This window comes from Kryptolebias marmoratus, linkage group LG15, assembly GCF_001649575.2.
Source record: "Kryptolebias marmoratus isolate JLee-2015 linkage group LG15, ASM164957v2, whole genome shotgun sequence".
In the NCBI taxonomy this organism is placed as follows: domain Eukaryota; kingdom Metazoa; phylum Chordata; class Actinopteri; order Cyprinodontiformes; family Rivulidae; genus Kryptolebias; species Kryptolebias marmoratus.
In genome coordinates, this window is record NC_051444.1 from 6,297,769 (window position 1) to 6,314,508 (window position 16,740).

At 37.8% G+C, this 16,740-nt stretch overlaps 1 protein-coding gene across 2 annotated transcripts in view; it reads left to right on the top strand.

Annotated features, from left to right (window-relative positions):
- The window catches only part of dagla (diacylglycerol lipase, alpha), a 30,727-nt gene that overhangs the window by 7,319 nt on the left and 6,668 nt on the right, over positions 1-16,740 (top strand). For both annotated transcript variants that reach the window (XM_017404146.3, XM_017404152.3), the window contains exons 2-18: positions 6,264-6,365; positions 6,949-7,160; positions 7,288-7,389; positions 7,474-7,612; positions 7,735-7,822; positions 8,562-8,696; positions 8,788-8,865; positions 8,950-9,074; positions 9,400-9,550; positions 12,542-12,625; positions 13,265-13,342; positions 13,565-13,645; positions 13,845-13,987; positions 14,634-14,702; positions 14,794-14,866; positions 15,036-15,244; positions 16,355-16,481. In XM_017404146.3, the coding sequence (XP_017259635.1) occupies positions 6,271-6,365; positions 6,949-7,160; positions 7,288-7,389; positions 7,474-7,612; positions 7,735-7,822; positions 8,562-8,696; positions 8,788-8,865; positions 8,950-9,074; positions 9,400-9,550; positions 12,542-12,625; positions 13,265-13,342; positions 13,565-13,645; positions 13,845-13,987; positions 14,634-14,702; positions 14,794-14,866; positions 15,036-15,244; positions 16,355-16,481 (1,989 nt within the window). In that variant the 5' untranslated portion in view covers positions 6,264-6,270. The remainder of the gene's footprint in view (positions 1-6,263; positions 6,366-6,948; positions 7,161-7,287; positions 7,390-7,473; positions 7,613-7,734; positions 7,823-8,561; positions 8,697-8,787; positions 8,866-8,949; positions 9,075-9,399; positions 9,551-12,541; positions 12,626-13,264; positions 13,343-13,564; positions 13,646-13,844; positions 13,988-14,633; positions 14,703-14,793; positions 14,867-15,035; positions 15,245-16,354; positions 16,482-16,740) is intronic.

Below are 16,740 nucleotides of genomic sequence, written 5' to 3' on the forward strand. Positions count from 1 at the left end.
CAAAATTAAACGAAATAAACATTTGAAATATATGAGTTTGTATGTAATGTATGAATATAATATACAAGTTTCACTTTTTAAATGGAATTACTGAAATCAATCTACTTTTTCATGATATTCTAATTTTATGACCAGCACCTGTACAAAATGGACATTGGCAGCTGTCTTAGAAGATGTTCAGTTCGGAATCTGAAACCTGAAACTGCCATGCAAATATTCAGATCTCATAGATCAAATTGAGCCTTTTTGTCAGATTCATCCAGGATGTGTTCAGTTCCTCCAGTGGTAGCTTATTTCTCTGACACGCCTAAGTCAACATACAGTAGATAACCTCCTCTCCTCCACTTATATCGGATGTATTTCCTATTGTTTGTTCTTAAAGTTTAAAGAACTGTATTTGTATATAAAAATAAATAAATCCTGAAATGATGGCTCATATGTGCCTCCCAGTTTGATTGAAACTTGGTGATTATATTGCAGGGAATGTGAGAAAGAGCAATGTTGAGTGTAAAGCCATTTGGCTGAGTGTTTCTTCTAGCATTTCTGCTTTTTGGATGTCTGCTGTTGGGCTTTCACAACTTCACTGGCCTATTTGTGAGTTATTAAAGGAACACAAGGAACTCGTGTTTATAGCATCCACTAGGAGACGTGATTATCAGCCTGAATTTAGGGACAGATATGAACAGAATGTTTCCTCTGTACAGTAACTCTCAGAGATTAGGCTGAAGTAGTTGATAAACGTAAGTTGGAGTTCATTTTGATTATCTGGCACCTGACATTAGGATTAGCTCTGATCTTTTGGATCATATCATACATTTAGTGTTTATCAGCAATGACCTACACATTCAGACCTTATCATTTAATGAGTTTATTATTATTTTGTTGCTCCTCTGTTTTTTTTTTTCTTGCCTTACTGTTTACAGTGTAAGTTCTATAAATTTTATGCCTAGAAAATGACTTTGGTATCCCCTTGTGGAACAGGAAATGCACTATGAAATATATTATGGAGCTAGTTTTCCTTTCAGAAGAGATTAAATAATCTTTTAAAATAGCTTAACCATGCTTTAGGTTGTCAGATGGTTGCTCATAAAAAAACAAGTTTCATCCATCAAATAGATTAAGCATTTCAAAAAAGAGCAAAAAGACAAAATCTTTAGTTTCATGTTGAAAAATTACACTCATAGCTATAGTAGCATAACTTCCTACTGTAAAAACAATAAAACTTTCGGTCCTATTTAGTGTGAACCTGGTATTCTGTGTAACTCCAAAATGGCAAAAAAAACCCTGTTTAATGTTGACTTGACTGTTTGAGTTCTGAAGAAGATTTGAAAGGCAAAGATTTAAAGAAAGTTTGATGTAGAGTTCAACATTTGAGTTTTTGTATGGTCTGTGTCAATCATTAGAAGTCAGAGAGGATGATAGCTGATAGAAAACACCATTTTTCAAATTTAATTTTACTTAATTTACTTTTTTTCTGGACAATATATATATATATTTATATATATATAATATTATTTTTTTATTTAACAAAACATAGCAATAATTGATTAACTTAAATTTTAACAACTCTTAGAAGAACTATTATTTTCATTGCTAAAAACAGTAAATAAATTGTGGGCTACAGTCAGCTGGTTGTAGTCTGTACTGCTGCATCTTCAATTTCCTGTATACCCAGGCATGGCCAATTGCTCTCTTAGTTTTTCTAAAGTGCCCGATATCGGACGATAAATTGGTCCATCTCTAGTTTGATATGATTCAACTGGTACAACTACACTACTTTGTACCAGCGTTGTGTATCTTGACCATTTTTGTAAACACTAAAAAAGGGAGCTGGTGCATGTTTTAACAGTCTTACCAATAATCGTGATGCAGTAACATTTGTTATTTATACAAGCAGGGAATCAAATTTGTCTGTTCTGATGGTGGTTTAGTATTTCTCAGCTGTTTGTTTTCAAACCAGTTTGTGGGATCTGCTTTCATCCGTGTGTTTGGAGATGCCCGCTAGACAAATTAAATGTGTTCCTGTCTTGCTTGCCGAGGTGCGAGATGAAGAGGTTTCACAGGTAGAGAATGTGGTAGAAATAAAGAGGCTGAAAGCAGCAGCGTGTGTGCCACAGCTTGGGTTGATGCTGCTGTTACTGCAGCAGATTTGCTGTAATGAGATGGAGGAGAATGAGACTAAAACACCAGCTGCTAGTCAAACCAGATCAACCTACTTTCGGCAAAACCAGGAATATAAAACAGTGCTGACTTCTGATTTTTAGATTCATATCCTGCATGCTTGATATATTGACTGTGTTCTGTGTAATTATTAAGTTTGAGTTTTAAACTTTACTTCACATTGGTGCATGTGTCCTGTTTATAAACTCTATCAAAGTAGCTGCAGTAGGAATAATTACATTTTAGAGAGTTTTTATCATAAATGCGGCCTTCCTCTGTAAAATGTTTCAACTCCTGTCCTGCATACCATTGCCCTGTTTTGTTTTTGTCAAAGACAAAGCCATTAGGATGAACGGGGGGAGCCCTGTCATTGTTGTTGCGTCATTGTTTTTTGGACCACGTGGTTGTAGGCCTGGCACACAGTAGTACTGTGAATATGGAGCACAAAGGCATTGCTCACATGCAGGAATATATCCTAGGCTTTCCACAAACACACATGTCATTTGGTTGCAGATGGAGCCACTTGCTCAGGTTGAGTGTAAAGAGTTTGGATGACTCACACAGAATGCAGATCATACCAGAGTCAAGAGCAGCAGTTTAGGCTGGAGTTGTCTGCTTAGCGGAGTTGCAATGAAGGTCATGTTTTAGACATTTAGATGCTCTTTTAATCTCAGGGTATGTACTGGTATGTCCCAGTTATGGGGAATTTACTCTTTCAGAAGGTTTAAAACTAATATAGAAATTTACATTTCAATTTGTTCTTTGCAACAATAAACTCATCTGAATCTCTCAAATGCCTTTTTATGAGCTTTCATCTGAGCTGACGACCACATTCTACTATAGTACTTTGTGTTTTAATTATTTTTGGCTAGTTTTTGTTGAGGTGTTGGAGTGGTTATCTTCTAGTTTTAAGATCAGGGTTGGTTGTTTGAAATCTGAAACCCTCTACATGACATTGTCTTTAGACAAGACATGGAACCCCACATTTTCCCCTTTGTGCTGATTGGGATGCAATTGTAGGGGAAAAGAAGTGTTATTCTTTTTTTTTTTTTTCTTAAAAGAGCTGTATCACTGTGTTTAAATGGGTGAAGGTGACAAAGTCCATTCACCATTTAATAAAGGTGATAAACATTGTGGCTTGAAGATAAAACATACAAAAAAAGTTACGTTTGAGTCAAAGATCAATGTAATGTCTTAGCATCTGACTTTGGTGAAGAAGTGCATCTGCTAATGTGGACACTGGTTCCCAGATTGCACCACTAATGGGCCAACATCCTCTGGGTGATGGATGAGATGGTCCCTGAGGAGGCAACTGCTATTAGCGAGGATGGTGTTTTGAGAAATCAGTTCCCTTCCATGAAATTAGAGCCCTACTCATCAGTGAGCGGTGATAGTTGCTCGCAAGATTGATTGGCTGGATTTCTAACGTCACAAATGATTTTCCAATACAAGGATTACTGGGAGGGCTACCCTGATCTTTACTGGACAGTTTGAACATTTACATTAAAAAGCCAAGCTTGTTTTCAATTGAAAATCTGATTATCATTTATCAGGGACTGTCACATTTTTCACTGTTTTAGTTTATGGTTAATTGTAACAGAAATAATTGAAAGTGTCACATTGAAAATCTGGCAACTTATCTGCAGCAGAATTTTCTTTGTTGGCAGAACAATAACAAGAAGTACAGGGGGAAAAAAAAGGAAAGAGTCTGTGTGTTCCTGCAGATGTACTCTTTTGATTATTAATAATAAATGTGTGGAAGGATAACAAATTTTTACTCAGTCCCTCCTCAACACAAGCCTTTCACATTCTCAGAGAACTTGAGTTACATCCAGTAACTTTTTTTTGGCTCATTTACAGTTGACAAGCTCATAATCTACTGGAAAAAAAAAACAAAATAAATTTCACTGTTCTGTTTCTCACTACAAAAACTCTTGTTCCGCTGGCCTCTATTCTCATTTGATTTAAAATGATTTTATTTAGTTTTTTACTGTTGAAGTCTCCGGTGGGAGCTGAACTAATACCGTAGCATTGAGCCCAGAGGAGAAGAGCTGATATGGATGTCTCTGGTGATCTAATACATCTTTTTGCTTTTAAAAAGAATTTGTCACGACTCCACTGGCCTCATTGTTGTGGCCTAAATAAGATTTTGTGGGAGTTCAGTTATGTTTCCCCCTGTTTCTTTCCTTCCACTGCCCTTAATGATGTTATTCTAACTTAGAGTTTGAGTTTGTTCTTCGTTGACTTTTGTCCCATAAAGCTCTTCAAACGCCCGTTTCCTTTTCTCCTCTTTGGTTTATGTCTGCATTGTAGAGTTTCTATCAGTTAAACCATCTTTCTGTCTTGTCTTTTTTATGTGCGTTGTGTTTCGAGTGATTTCACAGGAACTGTTCGTCTTCTTTAGCTGAAATTCTGCCAAGAAGAAACAATCACACTTAGTTGTTACCAAAAATACATTTGTCTGTAATCAAAATTTCTTCAGAATATTTTCTGCTACATTTGTGCAGTCCGATATTTAGATATGTTTGGGGACTCTTTTAGCAGTCTAAACACTTTTGGTTGCCTGACATGTGAATAAAACATCTACAAAGACGAGCCTGATGGCTGCCGTGTTCGGTCAGCTATACAGCTGTGTTTTAGGAAGTCGTTTATTCTGTTGCTAAGCAAACTTTGCAAGGGCCTCGCAGTTGTGCTGACATAATAATTGTGAAGAGTTTGTAAGTTTCACACTCAGTTACCCAGTTATGCCAGCTTTAATTCTTTTTACAGAACTAATTCCACAGAACTAGTTCTACCAGTATCGCTTCCTCTTAGTATCATGTTTCAACTGTTGTACTCCTATAGCTTAATATTATTTGTTTAACAATCGTTAAAACCCAGAATACATGGTTACAAAGTAACTTTATCACTTCTGTTAGTTGGTCAGTATAGAAGGGAAATATGTTAAAGTTCTCTTGCTTTTGCAGGTGTCACCTCTTAGTAAATGTCCTGCACTTTGTTTCTTTTTTTGATGCTGCCAGAACAGTTTTTACATTTTCTGTTAGGGCTTCAATTATATCTTTTGTTGCATAATTAGCATAAGCCTAAATATGTTTTAAACAAGATATATTTTTACAGTCCTAAACTAACCAGGCAATTATACAACCATTTCTGTCATTTTTGCAAGCTCAATGCTGCATCTTAAAGAACCAAAACAATGAAGTATTTAATTGCAAATTAAAAAGGGTCTGGTCAATTTTATTTAAAAAAAAAAGGAAAATTAAAGAGGATGAGAGGTGCTGAACGGAGATAAAATACATTTTGCTTCATTGATTTTTCACCTCATTGTAGTTAGGTGGTAAATACGATATATTCAGTCGTTTTGAAGCTTAAAGAATTTTTTTTAAAGCAAGTGAAAAGGCTGGCTGTTAATTTTGATCAGCATGCAGGCATCCTAATAGTTTTGAACAGCTTGCATCAGGACTGAAAGCCTCTCTGTTGCTGCTTCTGCTCTGATTTTCTTCTCTCCGTGTCTTTTACAGTTCATTTCATTTCACCCTGGAGGCATCTTCAGTGATCTTACTTTTTTTTTTTTTTTTTTAAAGACAGCCTAACATAAAAGAAGCCTTTTTTTACATGGTCATACTCAGTATGTTATATACTGAAGCTTGTTTTTCTTTTCTTTTTTACAATGTGGGTTGGACCTTTTCAGCATCCTTACGTCCTCTATTATTTTTCATTATTAGATTAGATTCATTATTCATTATTATTTCATTATTTTTTATTGTCCTCAATGGATGTCTATTTATATTTTCCTGCAGCCCTGTATCAAGTTTAAGAAACCTCAAAAAAAGATGCAGAAAGTAACTGATCTAACATGATAATAATGATGATCTGATCAATAATGTAGGCTAAAGAAATCTCTGCCAGTATAACTACAAGGAGTATTATCACTGTCCTTAGCTGGTTGGGATTTAAAGCGTGATTTAAAGTGATGCTATTCAGTGTGCAGGAAATGAGGTTTATTATTTGGAGAATAAACACCACTGATGATATAAGGTCTTGTGAGCTTTGAGACGAAGAAGCAGTGATATCATTTGTCCCTGCTGCCTGTTTTCCCACAGGGCAGTGATGCCTGGGATGGTGATGTTTCGGCGGCGCTGGTCAGTTGGCAGTGATGACCTGGTGCTGCCCGCCCTCTTCCTTTTTTTAATGCACTGCGTCTGGTGAGTCAGCATTTATCAGAAGTATTCATTTTTTTCTAATGCGTGCATACACCAATCAGCCATAACATTAAGACCCTTTAAACTCATAACATCTTTGTAAAGCCGGTTCTGTTCCTTTTTTATTTTTCACACATAATACTGCACCATGAAGTCAACAGAGGGAAATCACGGTTATTTTTTTAGATTTGTGTGCTGGTCACTTTAACCCCATTTCACACATACATGCTAACTTAGTTATATGACTGCTCCGGTTGTCAAATCAGAGGAATATCAGTGGAATCAACCTGAGTATTTTCATACATGTCACCAAAGCTACATAAAGACTTGAAAGGTGATTTGTGAGCTGCTTCTTCTGTCGTAAAGCAATGTTCTGCTCTTGGCAATCAAACAGATGTTAATTTGACCCTTCCTAAACATTTTTATATACTGAGCTAAACCTCTGCATGGCAACACCACTAACCCAAAGTAGCTAGCTCATAATGTTATGTCTGATTTGTGTATATTTAACATATAATCTCTGCAGAAAGATTCCTTTAGTTTTCATCCGGCTTCCTGCTTCGTTGTTTTTGTCTTCTGTCCTCAGGTTGGTGGTTCTGTCCGTGGTTCTCTTTGGCCTTCGATACGGCTCAGACCTGCCCTGTTCTGTCACGCTGGTGGACCATGGCCGAGGGTACTTGGGCATCCTGGTTAGCTGCCTTATATGTGAGAGTGCCATCATGTGGTTGAGCATGAGGGGCAGCATTTTGTACACGCAGCCCAGGGAAGCTGTGCAATATGTGATCTATATACGACTAGGTAAGACAACACGGGTCTCCTGTGGCCATCTTGTTGCAGGGTTTTGATGCTTGTTAGAAGTAAACATGTCCAGTATTTTGGGCAGATATTGATCTTTATTTTCCTCACCTACTCTTTTTCTTTCTAGCTATCTTATTGGTTGAGCTTGTATATGCTGTAGTAGGAATTGCTTGGCTTGTCCAGTATTACCAGCCGTGCTCTGACGTCACAGCCAAAAACTTGGCTTTGGGTGAGTAAAGAATATGAAGGGGAGCAATTTTAAGTTTGAAGTATTTTATGCTTGGATGTGTGAATGTTTTGACGTTCTTTGCAGGAATTGTTGCATGCAACTGGCTTGTGATATTGAGCGTTTGCATCACACTCATGTGCACTTTTGATCCTACGGGTCGGACTTTTGTCAAACTGAAAGCAACCCGTCGGCGTCAGCGTAACCTCACTACGTACACTCTTAGGTACTGACAAGTTCTTCAATTTATGTTCTGTGGCATTTTGTATTAACTCAAACCTCATACACTTTTTTTTGTTTGTTTTTCACACAAATTCAGTCCTTTCTTTGCCATTTTCTTGTCATCAGACACAGACTAGAAGAAGGACAGGCCAGCAGCTGGAGCAGAAGACTAAAGTTTTTCATGTGCTGCACAAGAGCCCAGGATACACAATCAGTGAGTCATGCCACACATTTACTAAACCCATTTCCTATTTGTGATCAATGAAACTGGTAAGTGAAGAGAAGTGAAACCACAAATCTGTCCATCCAGCGAATTACAGAAGAACTGACACAATATATGGGCATTTCAGTTGCTTAGAGCATGCCTCAGTCCTGAACGGATTAAAAGCTGCTCTGATTGGATTATTTAGGAGTGTGCCATATAGCATCGTTTTACTCAGTTACTTATCAGTGAATGAAGTACAATAAGGTAACATACAAGTTATTGCAATTGTGTTCTATCAGAGCCAAAATAATGACATTGTGTGTTGACTTTTTAGTTTGCAGTGTTTGTAGCTTTAATGACTTTGTTGTTGGTTTCATGCAATGTCTAAATTTATTTATCATGTATATACATTATTGTAAAAACTTTAGAAATTGTATTTCTGTAATAAAGAAAGCTCTGTGAATGCATGAATGACAGTAAAATAACCTGTATTATTAATAAATCATACCCAACATTTGAAAAGGGGGAGTCTTCAGTTAGGGCTACTCAGTTAGGGTTAAAGGTTCTCATTACAAAGTATGAATTCAAACATAAAAAGAGTATCCTGAACTATATCAAGTCGCTTTACTACATTATTAAAACAGTTTGTTGTACAATATGGTGTGTTTTCTGAAGATTTATTTATTTATTTATTTATTTGTGCAGTGCATTGGCACCACATCCTAACATCTGCTGCTTTCACACCCAGGATGCATATTCAGAGGTGGCCAGCCTTTTTGCAGAATTCTTCAGAGACCTGGACATCGTGCCCAGTGATATCATTGCTGGCCTGGTCCTTCTCCGCCAGAGACAGAGGTCTAAGAGATCTTCTATCCTAGACCAGGTATTCTTCTCTGTAGTATTCTATCCAGGAAGTTTAGAAAGCATTAAAACAAATGCAGATAAATTCATTGTTCTGCTTTTCTCTCCTACAGGCCAATAATGACATTTTAGCATTCTTGTCAGGGATACCTGTCACTCGTAATACCAGATACCTGGACCTGAAGAACTCTGTGAGTTTCTGAGGAAACCATGAATGTGTTACTGTTTGAGTTTGTTATTCTGACACAAGCTTGTGTGTCTGCTTCTTCCTGCAGGCTGAGATGAACATGTACAAAGACGTGTGTTATTACATGCTCTTTGCCCTGGCTGCATACGGTTGGCCCATGTACCTGATGAGGAAGCCTGGCTGTGGGCTGTGCCTCCTCGCCAGCTCCTGCCCGTAAGCACACAAACATACCCCCGCACATTTTTATCTATTTGCTTTCTGTGTCTCCTGAGCCTCTTCAGTGCTGATCAAATTTCACATGCGGCGATACTTGCCAAGTGGTATTCCACTGAGACAATACCACTCCAGCTAGACCCACTCACTGACACAAGCAGCGTTGAATTCTCTTACCCAGATGTCCTGCAATGGGATGCTAATTATATCCTTGTTGTTTTTACCTGTTGTTACTGTATTTCAGTTGTCCATTTCATCTGTTCTGTTCAGAATAGTCTGACACCAGTGCTTTCTTTTCCTGTTGTTCACTTTGTCCTTCGCCCAGCTGCACATCAGTGTCTGGTTCTCGGTTGTCTCAGTCCGTGACAGTGGAGGAGGACAACTGCTGCGGCTGCAATGTCCTCGCCATACGCCGACACTTCCTGGACAGGGATCTCAAGCAAGTTCACATTGTCTACACTTCCTGCCACGACGCTGTGAGTAATCCACCGTCCGGACGTTATACACTCATATGTGTTGGAGCTTTAATTCCCAGTCATATAGAGGAGAGGTGTTGTGGAGGAGTTTCACACCATCAGGCTCATTTTTATTTCACATTTTGCTGTAAAGGAGAATTATGGTACCCCCTTTCTTTTTATGTTCATGTGATGCAAAAAACAATGTTTTGACATAATTGCATTAAGTTTTGGCTTAAATTCACATCTTCTCTGATAAAATGAACTCTACAGTGCAGCAGTTAAGTGAGAGCTGTTCCCATCTTTTAGAGTAAGTCTCTAATTTGCAGATGCTCTCAGCATTTGAAGCAGCCATGAGTCATTCCAACTCTGTATTAAACTGTTCAATAATTTATACTTCATCCATACTTCTCTAAAGTTGATCCCTCCCTGTGGAAAGCATAGAGGGCATTTCTGTATTAAGTTCATCAGCTGTTTTTCACGTTGCCTTTGTTGTAAAGTTGTCTCACAAAGCAATTGTCACAACCATGAAAATATGTTCCAGGGTTTCAAATAACAGTAACAACAACATCGTAATGATTTATTTCCCAATAACTTTTCTAATTTTGTGGATACGTTATTACAGAAGCAAAGTATTTTGCATATTGGCTCTGCAGCAGTTCTTCTTGTACAAGAGGGACTTCAATTTTCTCTTAAACATTTTTACATCCCGAAACGGTCTATTAAAGATATTAAAAAAGTTTCCTTGCAGCATAGCAGATCTATAGCATATAATAGTTCTTGTATTCAAACTTGTACTTGAGCCACTAATTTGCAAAGCAGAGTTCTTCTCAGTGAGGTTGACCAGTACTGGGTTTCTATTTATAAATTCACTGACTTCATTGTGCCAAGATGGAAAAAACTTCATGACAAAGACTAAAGAGTTGCTCTTTTTGTCACAGTCTGGTCAATGCAGGACTGTGGTAGCTTTATGGGTTTTTTTGTGTGTGAGAGACATTTAGGGACAGAACTGGGGCAGTTTTTTTATGTATTTATGCCAGCAGCAGGGATAGTCACAGGGTCAAACTGAAGTTGATGTAGATAATATTATTCAGAAACCTCAGCAGGCTGTCTAAAAGCACACACTGTAGTGGTTTTATATGGATCCCTTCATTAAACTGCCAGCAACAGCAGCGTGATGAAGGGATCTTCTTAAAGTGAGATAAACTCTTATGTCCCTGACACACAAAAGCCAACGGACAGTCTGTGAGAAGATCACTCTGATTGGCTGTTTTAGAGACGTTATATCCTAGCTCTCCATTCTGTTATCCTAACACAAGATTATAGTTTCCAATAAAATGTATCAAACAAGCCAACAATAAAAGCAACTAAAACATGAAAGCCTGCAAAACATTGTTGGTGCAGCAGGCATTTGCATTGGTTTACTTAGATAAGTGATGACACGTCATCCCATATATTCTTCAGTAAATTAGGAATGATGCATTACGAAAACATGATGCGTCTCAGCAATCAGGATTTTTGTTCATTTACCATTTATTCTTCAAGGGAGACCTGGTTAAAATGGCACAAAACAGAAACATAACCTAAAATTTTAAAATAACATCAGAATGCATAAAGAAACTAAAACAAAACAGAAACAACATAATACAAGTACCAAGTCCAGCTTAAGAACAGCAGATGTACTTTTCAGTTACAGGACACTTTATAAGAGATTTAAACTCTCCTAAAAAGAAAAAAAATCATCAAAGTTTAGTTTGGTCTGAAGAATATTCCAGGATCGAGGTATAAGACAAGAGAACCCTGTTCTCCCAAGTTCAGAAAAAATCCTGGGAACTCTAAGTAAGAGCCAAATCAAAGACCACAACTCCTAGAAGGTTTTTGAAGGTATTAAAAAATTTACATAAATAGGAGGAGAGATACCTACTATAGCTTCAGCCATAAAAATGTACCTGTTCTGTTGTCTTCTTAGGCTTTAGGGCCAAGACATCACAGTGATGTATACTATACAATTAGTTTATTATGAAACATATAAAACTATGATATACAGAATCTAAACAACAATGTATGGAGGAAGCAACATGCAGATAAATAATGTCACCATAGTCATGAACAATTAAAAATGTACCCTAAACAAGATTTTCTTCTGACTGATAAATTAGGCCAGGCACTATTTTGATTAAAAAAGCCCAATCTAACCATCAGCTTTTTTACTAAATGGTGAATATGCAGTTTAAAAGAAAGACAATCATGCAGCCAAATACCCAAATATTTGTAGGATGATACTCTTATGATAAAATCTTCCCCAAGGGTAGAAATGCCAATATTGTCTGGATTCTGGGAGCGACTGAAAAACAATATAACTTTGTTTTTATTCACAATAAACTATGATGTCCTTTTTTCTTTTTTTTTTTTTTACATTTTAAATGTGTTTATTTCTTCCTTCATACACAGCCAATTTAAGACTTCTTCCTTTTTTTTGGCAGTAACTAAAAGTGAAGTTGGCACAGAACTGCACTTACTAAAGTTTTGTGTTTTTTATATTAATAATTCTCACCTTAAGTTTTTCACTTTGAAGGGTGAAAGTCCATAAATACTGCAGATATGCACCAGGGCCAGGCTCACAGATCGCTGTGTCCACGCCTCCTGGGCCATAATCCAGAGCTGATAATAACCAACTTTTGCAAAAGGCAAAATTCTTATTGAATCTGCCTTTTATAATGTCAATTTTTTTGAGAACTACAAATACACTCAGACCCACCTAAATGAACTAATAATAAGTTAGACACAAAAATGGATAAAAACTGTTGAGTATTAGAATTATTTACACTTTCCCTTCTGGTCTGACCCATGTGAGACGGAGATGAAGGGAATCCATCGTTGTGTCACCAGTTTCATGCCATCACATGTCATTGGTTTGATGCAAAAGCATCACCACATAATTTGACCACTTATTTTCCCTGCAGTAACCAGCTGTTGCCATTTACTCTGCTACAATTTACATGTTTCCACCAGGTTTATGAGACTCCGTTCTTTGTGGCGGTGGATCATGCAAAGAAGAAAGTTGTCATCAGTATCAGAGGAACGCTTTCACCAAAGGTGATTTGCATGCTTCACCACTGTCGTTTAATCGCAATAATATTTAATTTCTCTCAAAATATTAGTGCTCCCTGCTCTCCTCAGCGCTTTCCAACACTAACACTTCAGAGCAGGTGAGCTTCTCGTGGCTCGCTGCAATATTCTCAAACACCTACACCCTTCACGCAAAGAACAAGAGCATGACTGTCCACTCTGAGAGAAATGTCCTTTACATCTCTTTTATGTAAGCATTTCAGAAGATTTCTGCAGCGTTTCCAGCTTCGACTGAACCAACCGTTACGAAAGAAGTCATGGTTTTATTTTAACAAAGGCAAACTTATTTGCAATAAATAAATATTTAAGTGTAATATATGTAGTGTGAGTACTGTCACAGGAAGTTGTAGCTCTAGTATTTTGTTAAATACTATCTGTAAATTAAATTGAGTTTTATGGAATCTACATAAGCCCACACTATTATTTTAGTCTTTAACTCTTAGGTTAAAAAACAAATAATGAAGTTGACATTGAAGGTTATGAACACTTATTTTAACTTCTTTTGCTACTGACTGCTTTTTTAATTGTTAAATGTCTCTTTGGTTCCTCTTGCTGTTGCTTTGTGCTGTTTTTTGTGAAGTTTTAAATTGGTTTTGTGTGCCTCAGGATGCTTTGACCGACCTGACAGGAGACTCGGAGCGTTTGCCTGTGGAGGAGCAGCAGGGGAACTGGCTTGGTCACAAGGTGGGAGACTCAAAAACTCTCCTACAGTCCACTTTCTCCACTCAAGTTGCCCAATCAAGATGCTTATCGCCCCCACTTTTCTTTTTTAACTGTTGACAGTAGAAATATTTCTACAGCAATTTTACCAGGAGGTTAATGACTTCATATCCACACTTTCTTTTTTTTTTTTTTTTAAACTGCCATTGCCCTCTTTGCACTGAATTTCTTCTTTTTTCTCTCCAGGGAATGGTTTACTCAGCAGAATACATTAAGAAGAAATTGGAGCAGGAAATGATCTTGTCACAAGCTTTTGGAAGAGACTTGGTAGGTGACTCAGCACGCTGAGTAAAGAATGGCTGGCTTCAGAACGATTGCATTTAGAATTTGTGCTGCGAACAACCACATGTAAGGCTTCACTAGGTGTGTAAAATTCAAAATGTTATACTCGGTGGGTTTGTTTTTCTTACGCATAGGGAGCAGCATGAGCTTTTGCGAACGTAACGGCTGTGTCTGTCCCTCACAGAGCAAAGGTACCATGCACTACGGGCTGGTGATAGTGGGGCATTCTCTTGGTGCAGGCACCGCTGCTATTCTCTCCTTCCTGCTCAGACCTCAGTACCCTACACTCCACTGCTACTCTTATTCTCCACCTGGTGGCCTTCTTAGGTAAGTCAGCCTGTTTTTACACAAAAATTAGGCATGCGAGCTAAAAATGACATCAGATTTTCCTTTGGAATAATGAAGGAAGTTTTTGTATGCCAATTTTCAAAGACTGCCATGTTTATGTCACACATCCTCCTGACTGCCATCCACCAAACTTTGTAAGGTACCAAAGCCCTACCTTCACATTTGGTTTCATTGAGAAGCCCTAAATGTCCTCTAGATAGCAAAATGAGTTTCTTCAGTAGTATGCAGTGGGTGGGAGATATTTAGGTTTACAAATGTCCTCCACAGAGGACAGATTTGAACTACTGGTAGTCAGGAAGTTTCTCCACCAGCTTGTTCTTCAAGTTAGACTTTTCAATCAAACCTGTTTTGTTGTTGTTGTTGTTTATCACTAAATACACCAAGCTGAACACTACCCTTCCCTGTACACACAGCTGGGTGCTGAGTCTATACTACTGTTTGCTCATTACTCCCTGCTGTATTTAGGCCCTCTGAGTTCGAATCATTGTTTCTTTGAAATGCAAAGTGTAAGTGCTCTGCAAGCACTTACACTTTTCCCTCTTGGCTCACACCTTTTACACACTTCACACATTTTGCTCAGATTATTCAAGTTTTTTTTGTGTTTTTTGTCTCTTATATAACCCAGCGAGGATGCCATGGAGTACTCCAAAGAGTTTGTGACATCTGTGGTATTAGGAAAAGACTTAGTACCAAGGTATGTTTTTCCTTTTTGTTACTGGATCTAATAGACTGTGGTTAGTTCTCAGTTTTCTGCAGTTACTACAGTAGCCTCTGGTCTGTTGTAGGCTCGGCCTTTCACAGCTGGAGGGTTTCCGACGGCACCTTCTTGAGGTCTTACAGAAAAGCAACAAGCCAAAGGTGACGAAAACTGTCAGACTGACTTAAAGTTAAAGTTAAAACGTGACAGACTGCAGTTTTCTCAGTCATTTGATCTGCTCTCAAGCGAACAATTTACAGAAAATATTAAGGAATGCAAAAACAATATATGTATTTTTTTTGTTTGTTTGTTTGTTTGTTTTGCCAACAGTGGAGGATCATTGCAGGAGGTACCAAATGCATCCCCAAATCAGAGCTTCCAGTAGAGGATGAGGATCCTCAGTCGCAGCCCGCAGCTCCCCCCAGTAGTCGCCTGTGGCTGTACCCCAGTGACCTCAGCATCGCCTTGTCAGCCTCCACACCTCTCTACCCTCCTGGCAGGATCATCCACGTGGTGCACAACCATCCACCAGAGATGTGGTGAGAAAACTGATTTGAAAAGCGTGGCCATATTAGAGCGGTGACATCCAAAACCATCACACTTTCTGTTTGTTCTGGGATGACTTCAGAGGATTCATAACACTCCTGTGTTCGGTGGTGTTGGTGTTTTTTTTTTTTTTTTTTTTTTTTTTTCTTCCCTTCTACAAAGACTTCAGCTCACAAGTCCTTGATGAATGGATCATGGAGACAATAACTTAAAACCAGCTCTTAGAACTGTTTGACATTTTGTAAAAAAAAAAGAACAGGCAGCCAAGAGAGAGAATATATGGAGGTACTTACGAGTGGATTTATAGTGTGTCGAGCAAACTTCTTCTGTTCTGGCTGAATTCTCTGAGGCCTCGGGATTTTATTTAGTTTTATATTCCTCCTGTGTTTTGGACCAAATTGTTGCTTACTTAGGGAACAAATTTGAAACAGTATTATCATGTTCTTTGTTACTAGCAGTCTATGGCAGGTAATTTGTTCCAATTTCTTTATTTGCAGCTACAAAAAATGTCAAAGATAACACAACGTGACAGGCATAAAATTATATTTCGTCTCCAACAAGGTGATCCCCCAGTGAGATATTATCTGGAAACATGGTGTGTTCGTTAAGACAAATGGAGAAACTGCACGAGCGGAGGACAAAATAAGTTGTTTCAGGCTTAAAAATCTGTCTACAACACACTGTCTGAAAGTCAAAAATATTTGGAATACACTAAAAAAAAATGTATCGTTTTTTTTTTCCTAGCCTAATCAGATCCTCAGATTACTGCACAGAACAAAAGAAGATTTGAGAATTTTTTTTAAACTTAACTGTTTAATATTTTAAAAACCATTTAAAAATATTGCAAAACAAAAAAATGTTTAACAGGAGCAACAATCAACGAGTTTTGTTGCATCTGTTGATTCTCTCTTATCACTGTTGTCTGGAGTTTGTTTGGTTTTTTTTGTAAATTATAAGCCTGTTTTGGTTTCTAAAACACTCATTTGATGAAACCGTTTCGCTCATTGGAATAGGACCTCGGTTTAAGCTTCTCCCACATGTTCTGCTCTGAGGAAATCGACATGTTTCGCCCCGACTGACAGATTGTGTCTCCGTCTTTTTAGCTGTGGCCAGGAAGAGCCAACCTACTCGGCTCTGTGGGGAGACAACAAGGCCTTCAATGAGGTCATCATATCACCCGCTATGCTGAACGAGCACATGCCACACATGGTGATGAAGGGCCTGAACAAGGTCTGTGCACATGGATTTATTTTTATTGCATTTCTCTTTGCTTAAGGGTGTTTTTACATTAACACGGTATCAGATTCTCAGTCTTGTTTTTTATTTCTGATACTGGATGACAAAAATGCAAGATGATGAGTATTTATCAGCTGACTAATTGTAAAAATTGAAAAGCATATTTTTAGCAGCAGGATATTAGTGAGGGAAACTAGTTTAAAATGACATCAGGACACATTTTTGACTGGCAACTAAACTTTGATAATACGCT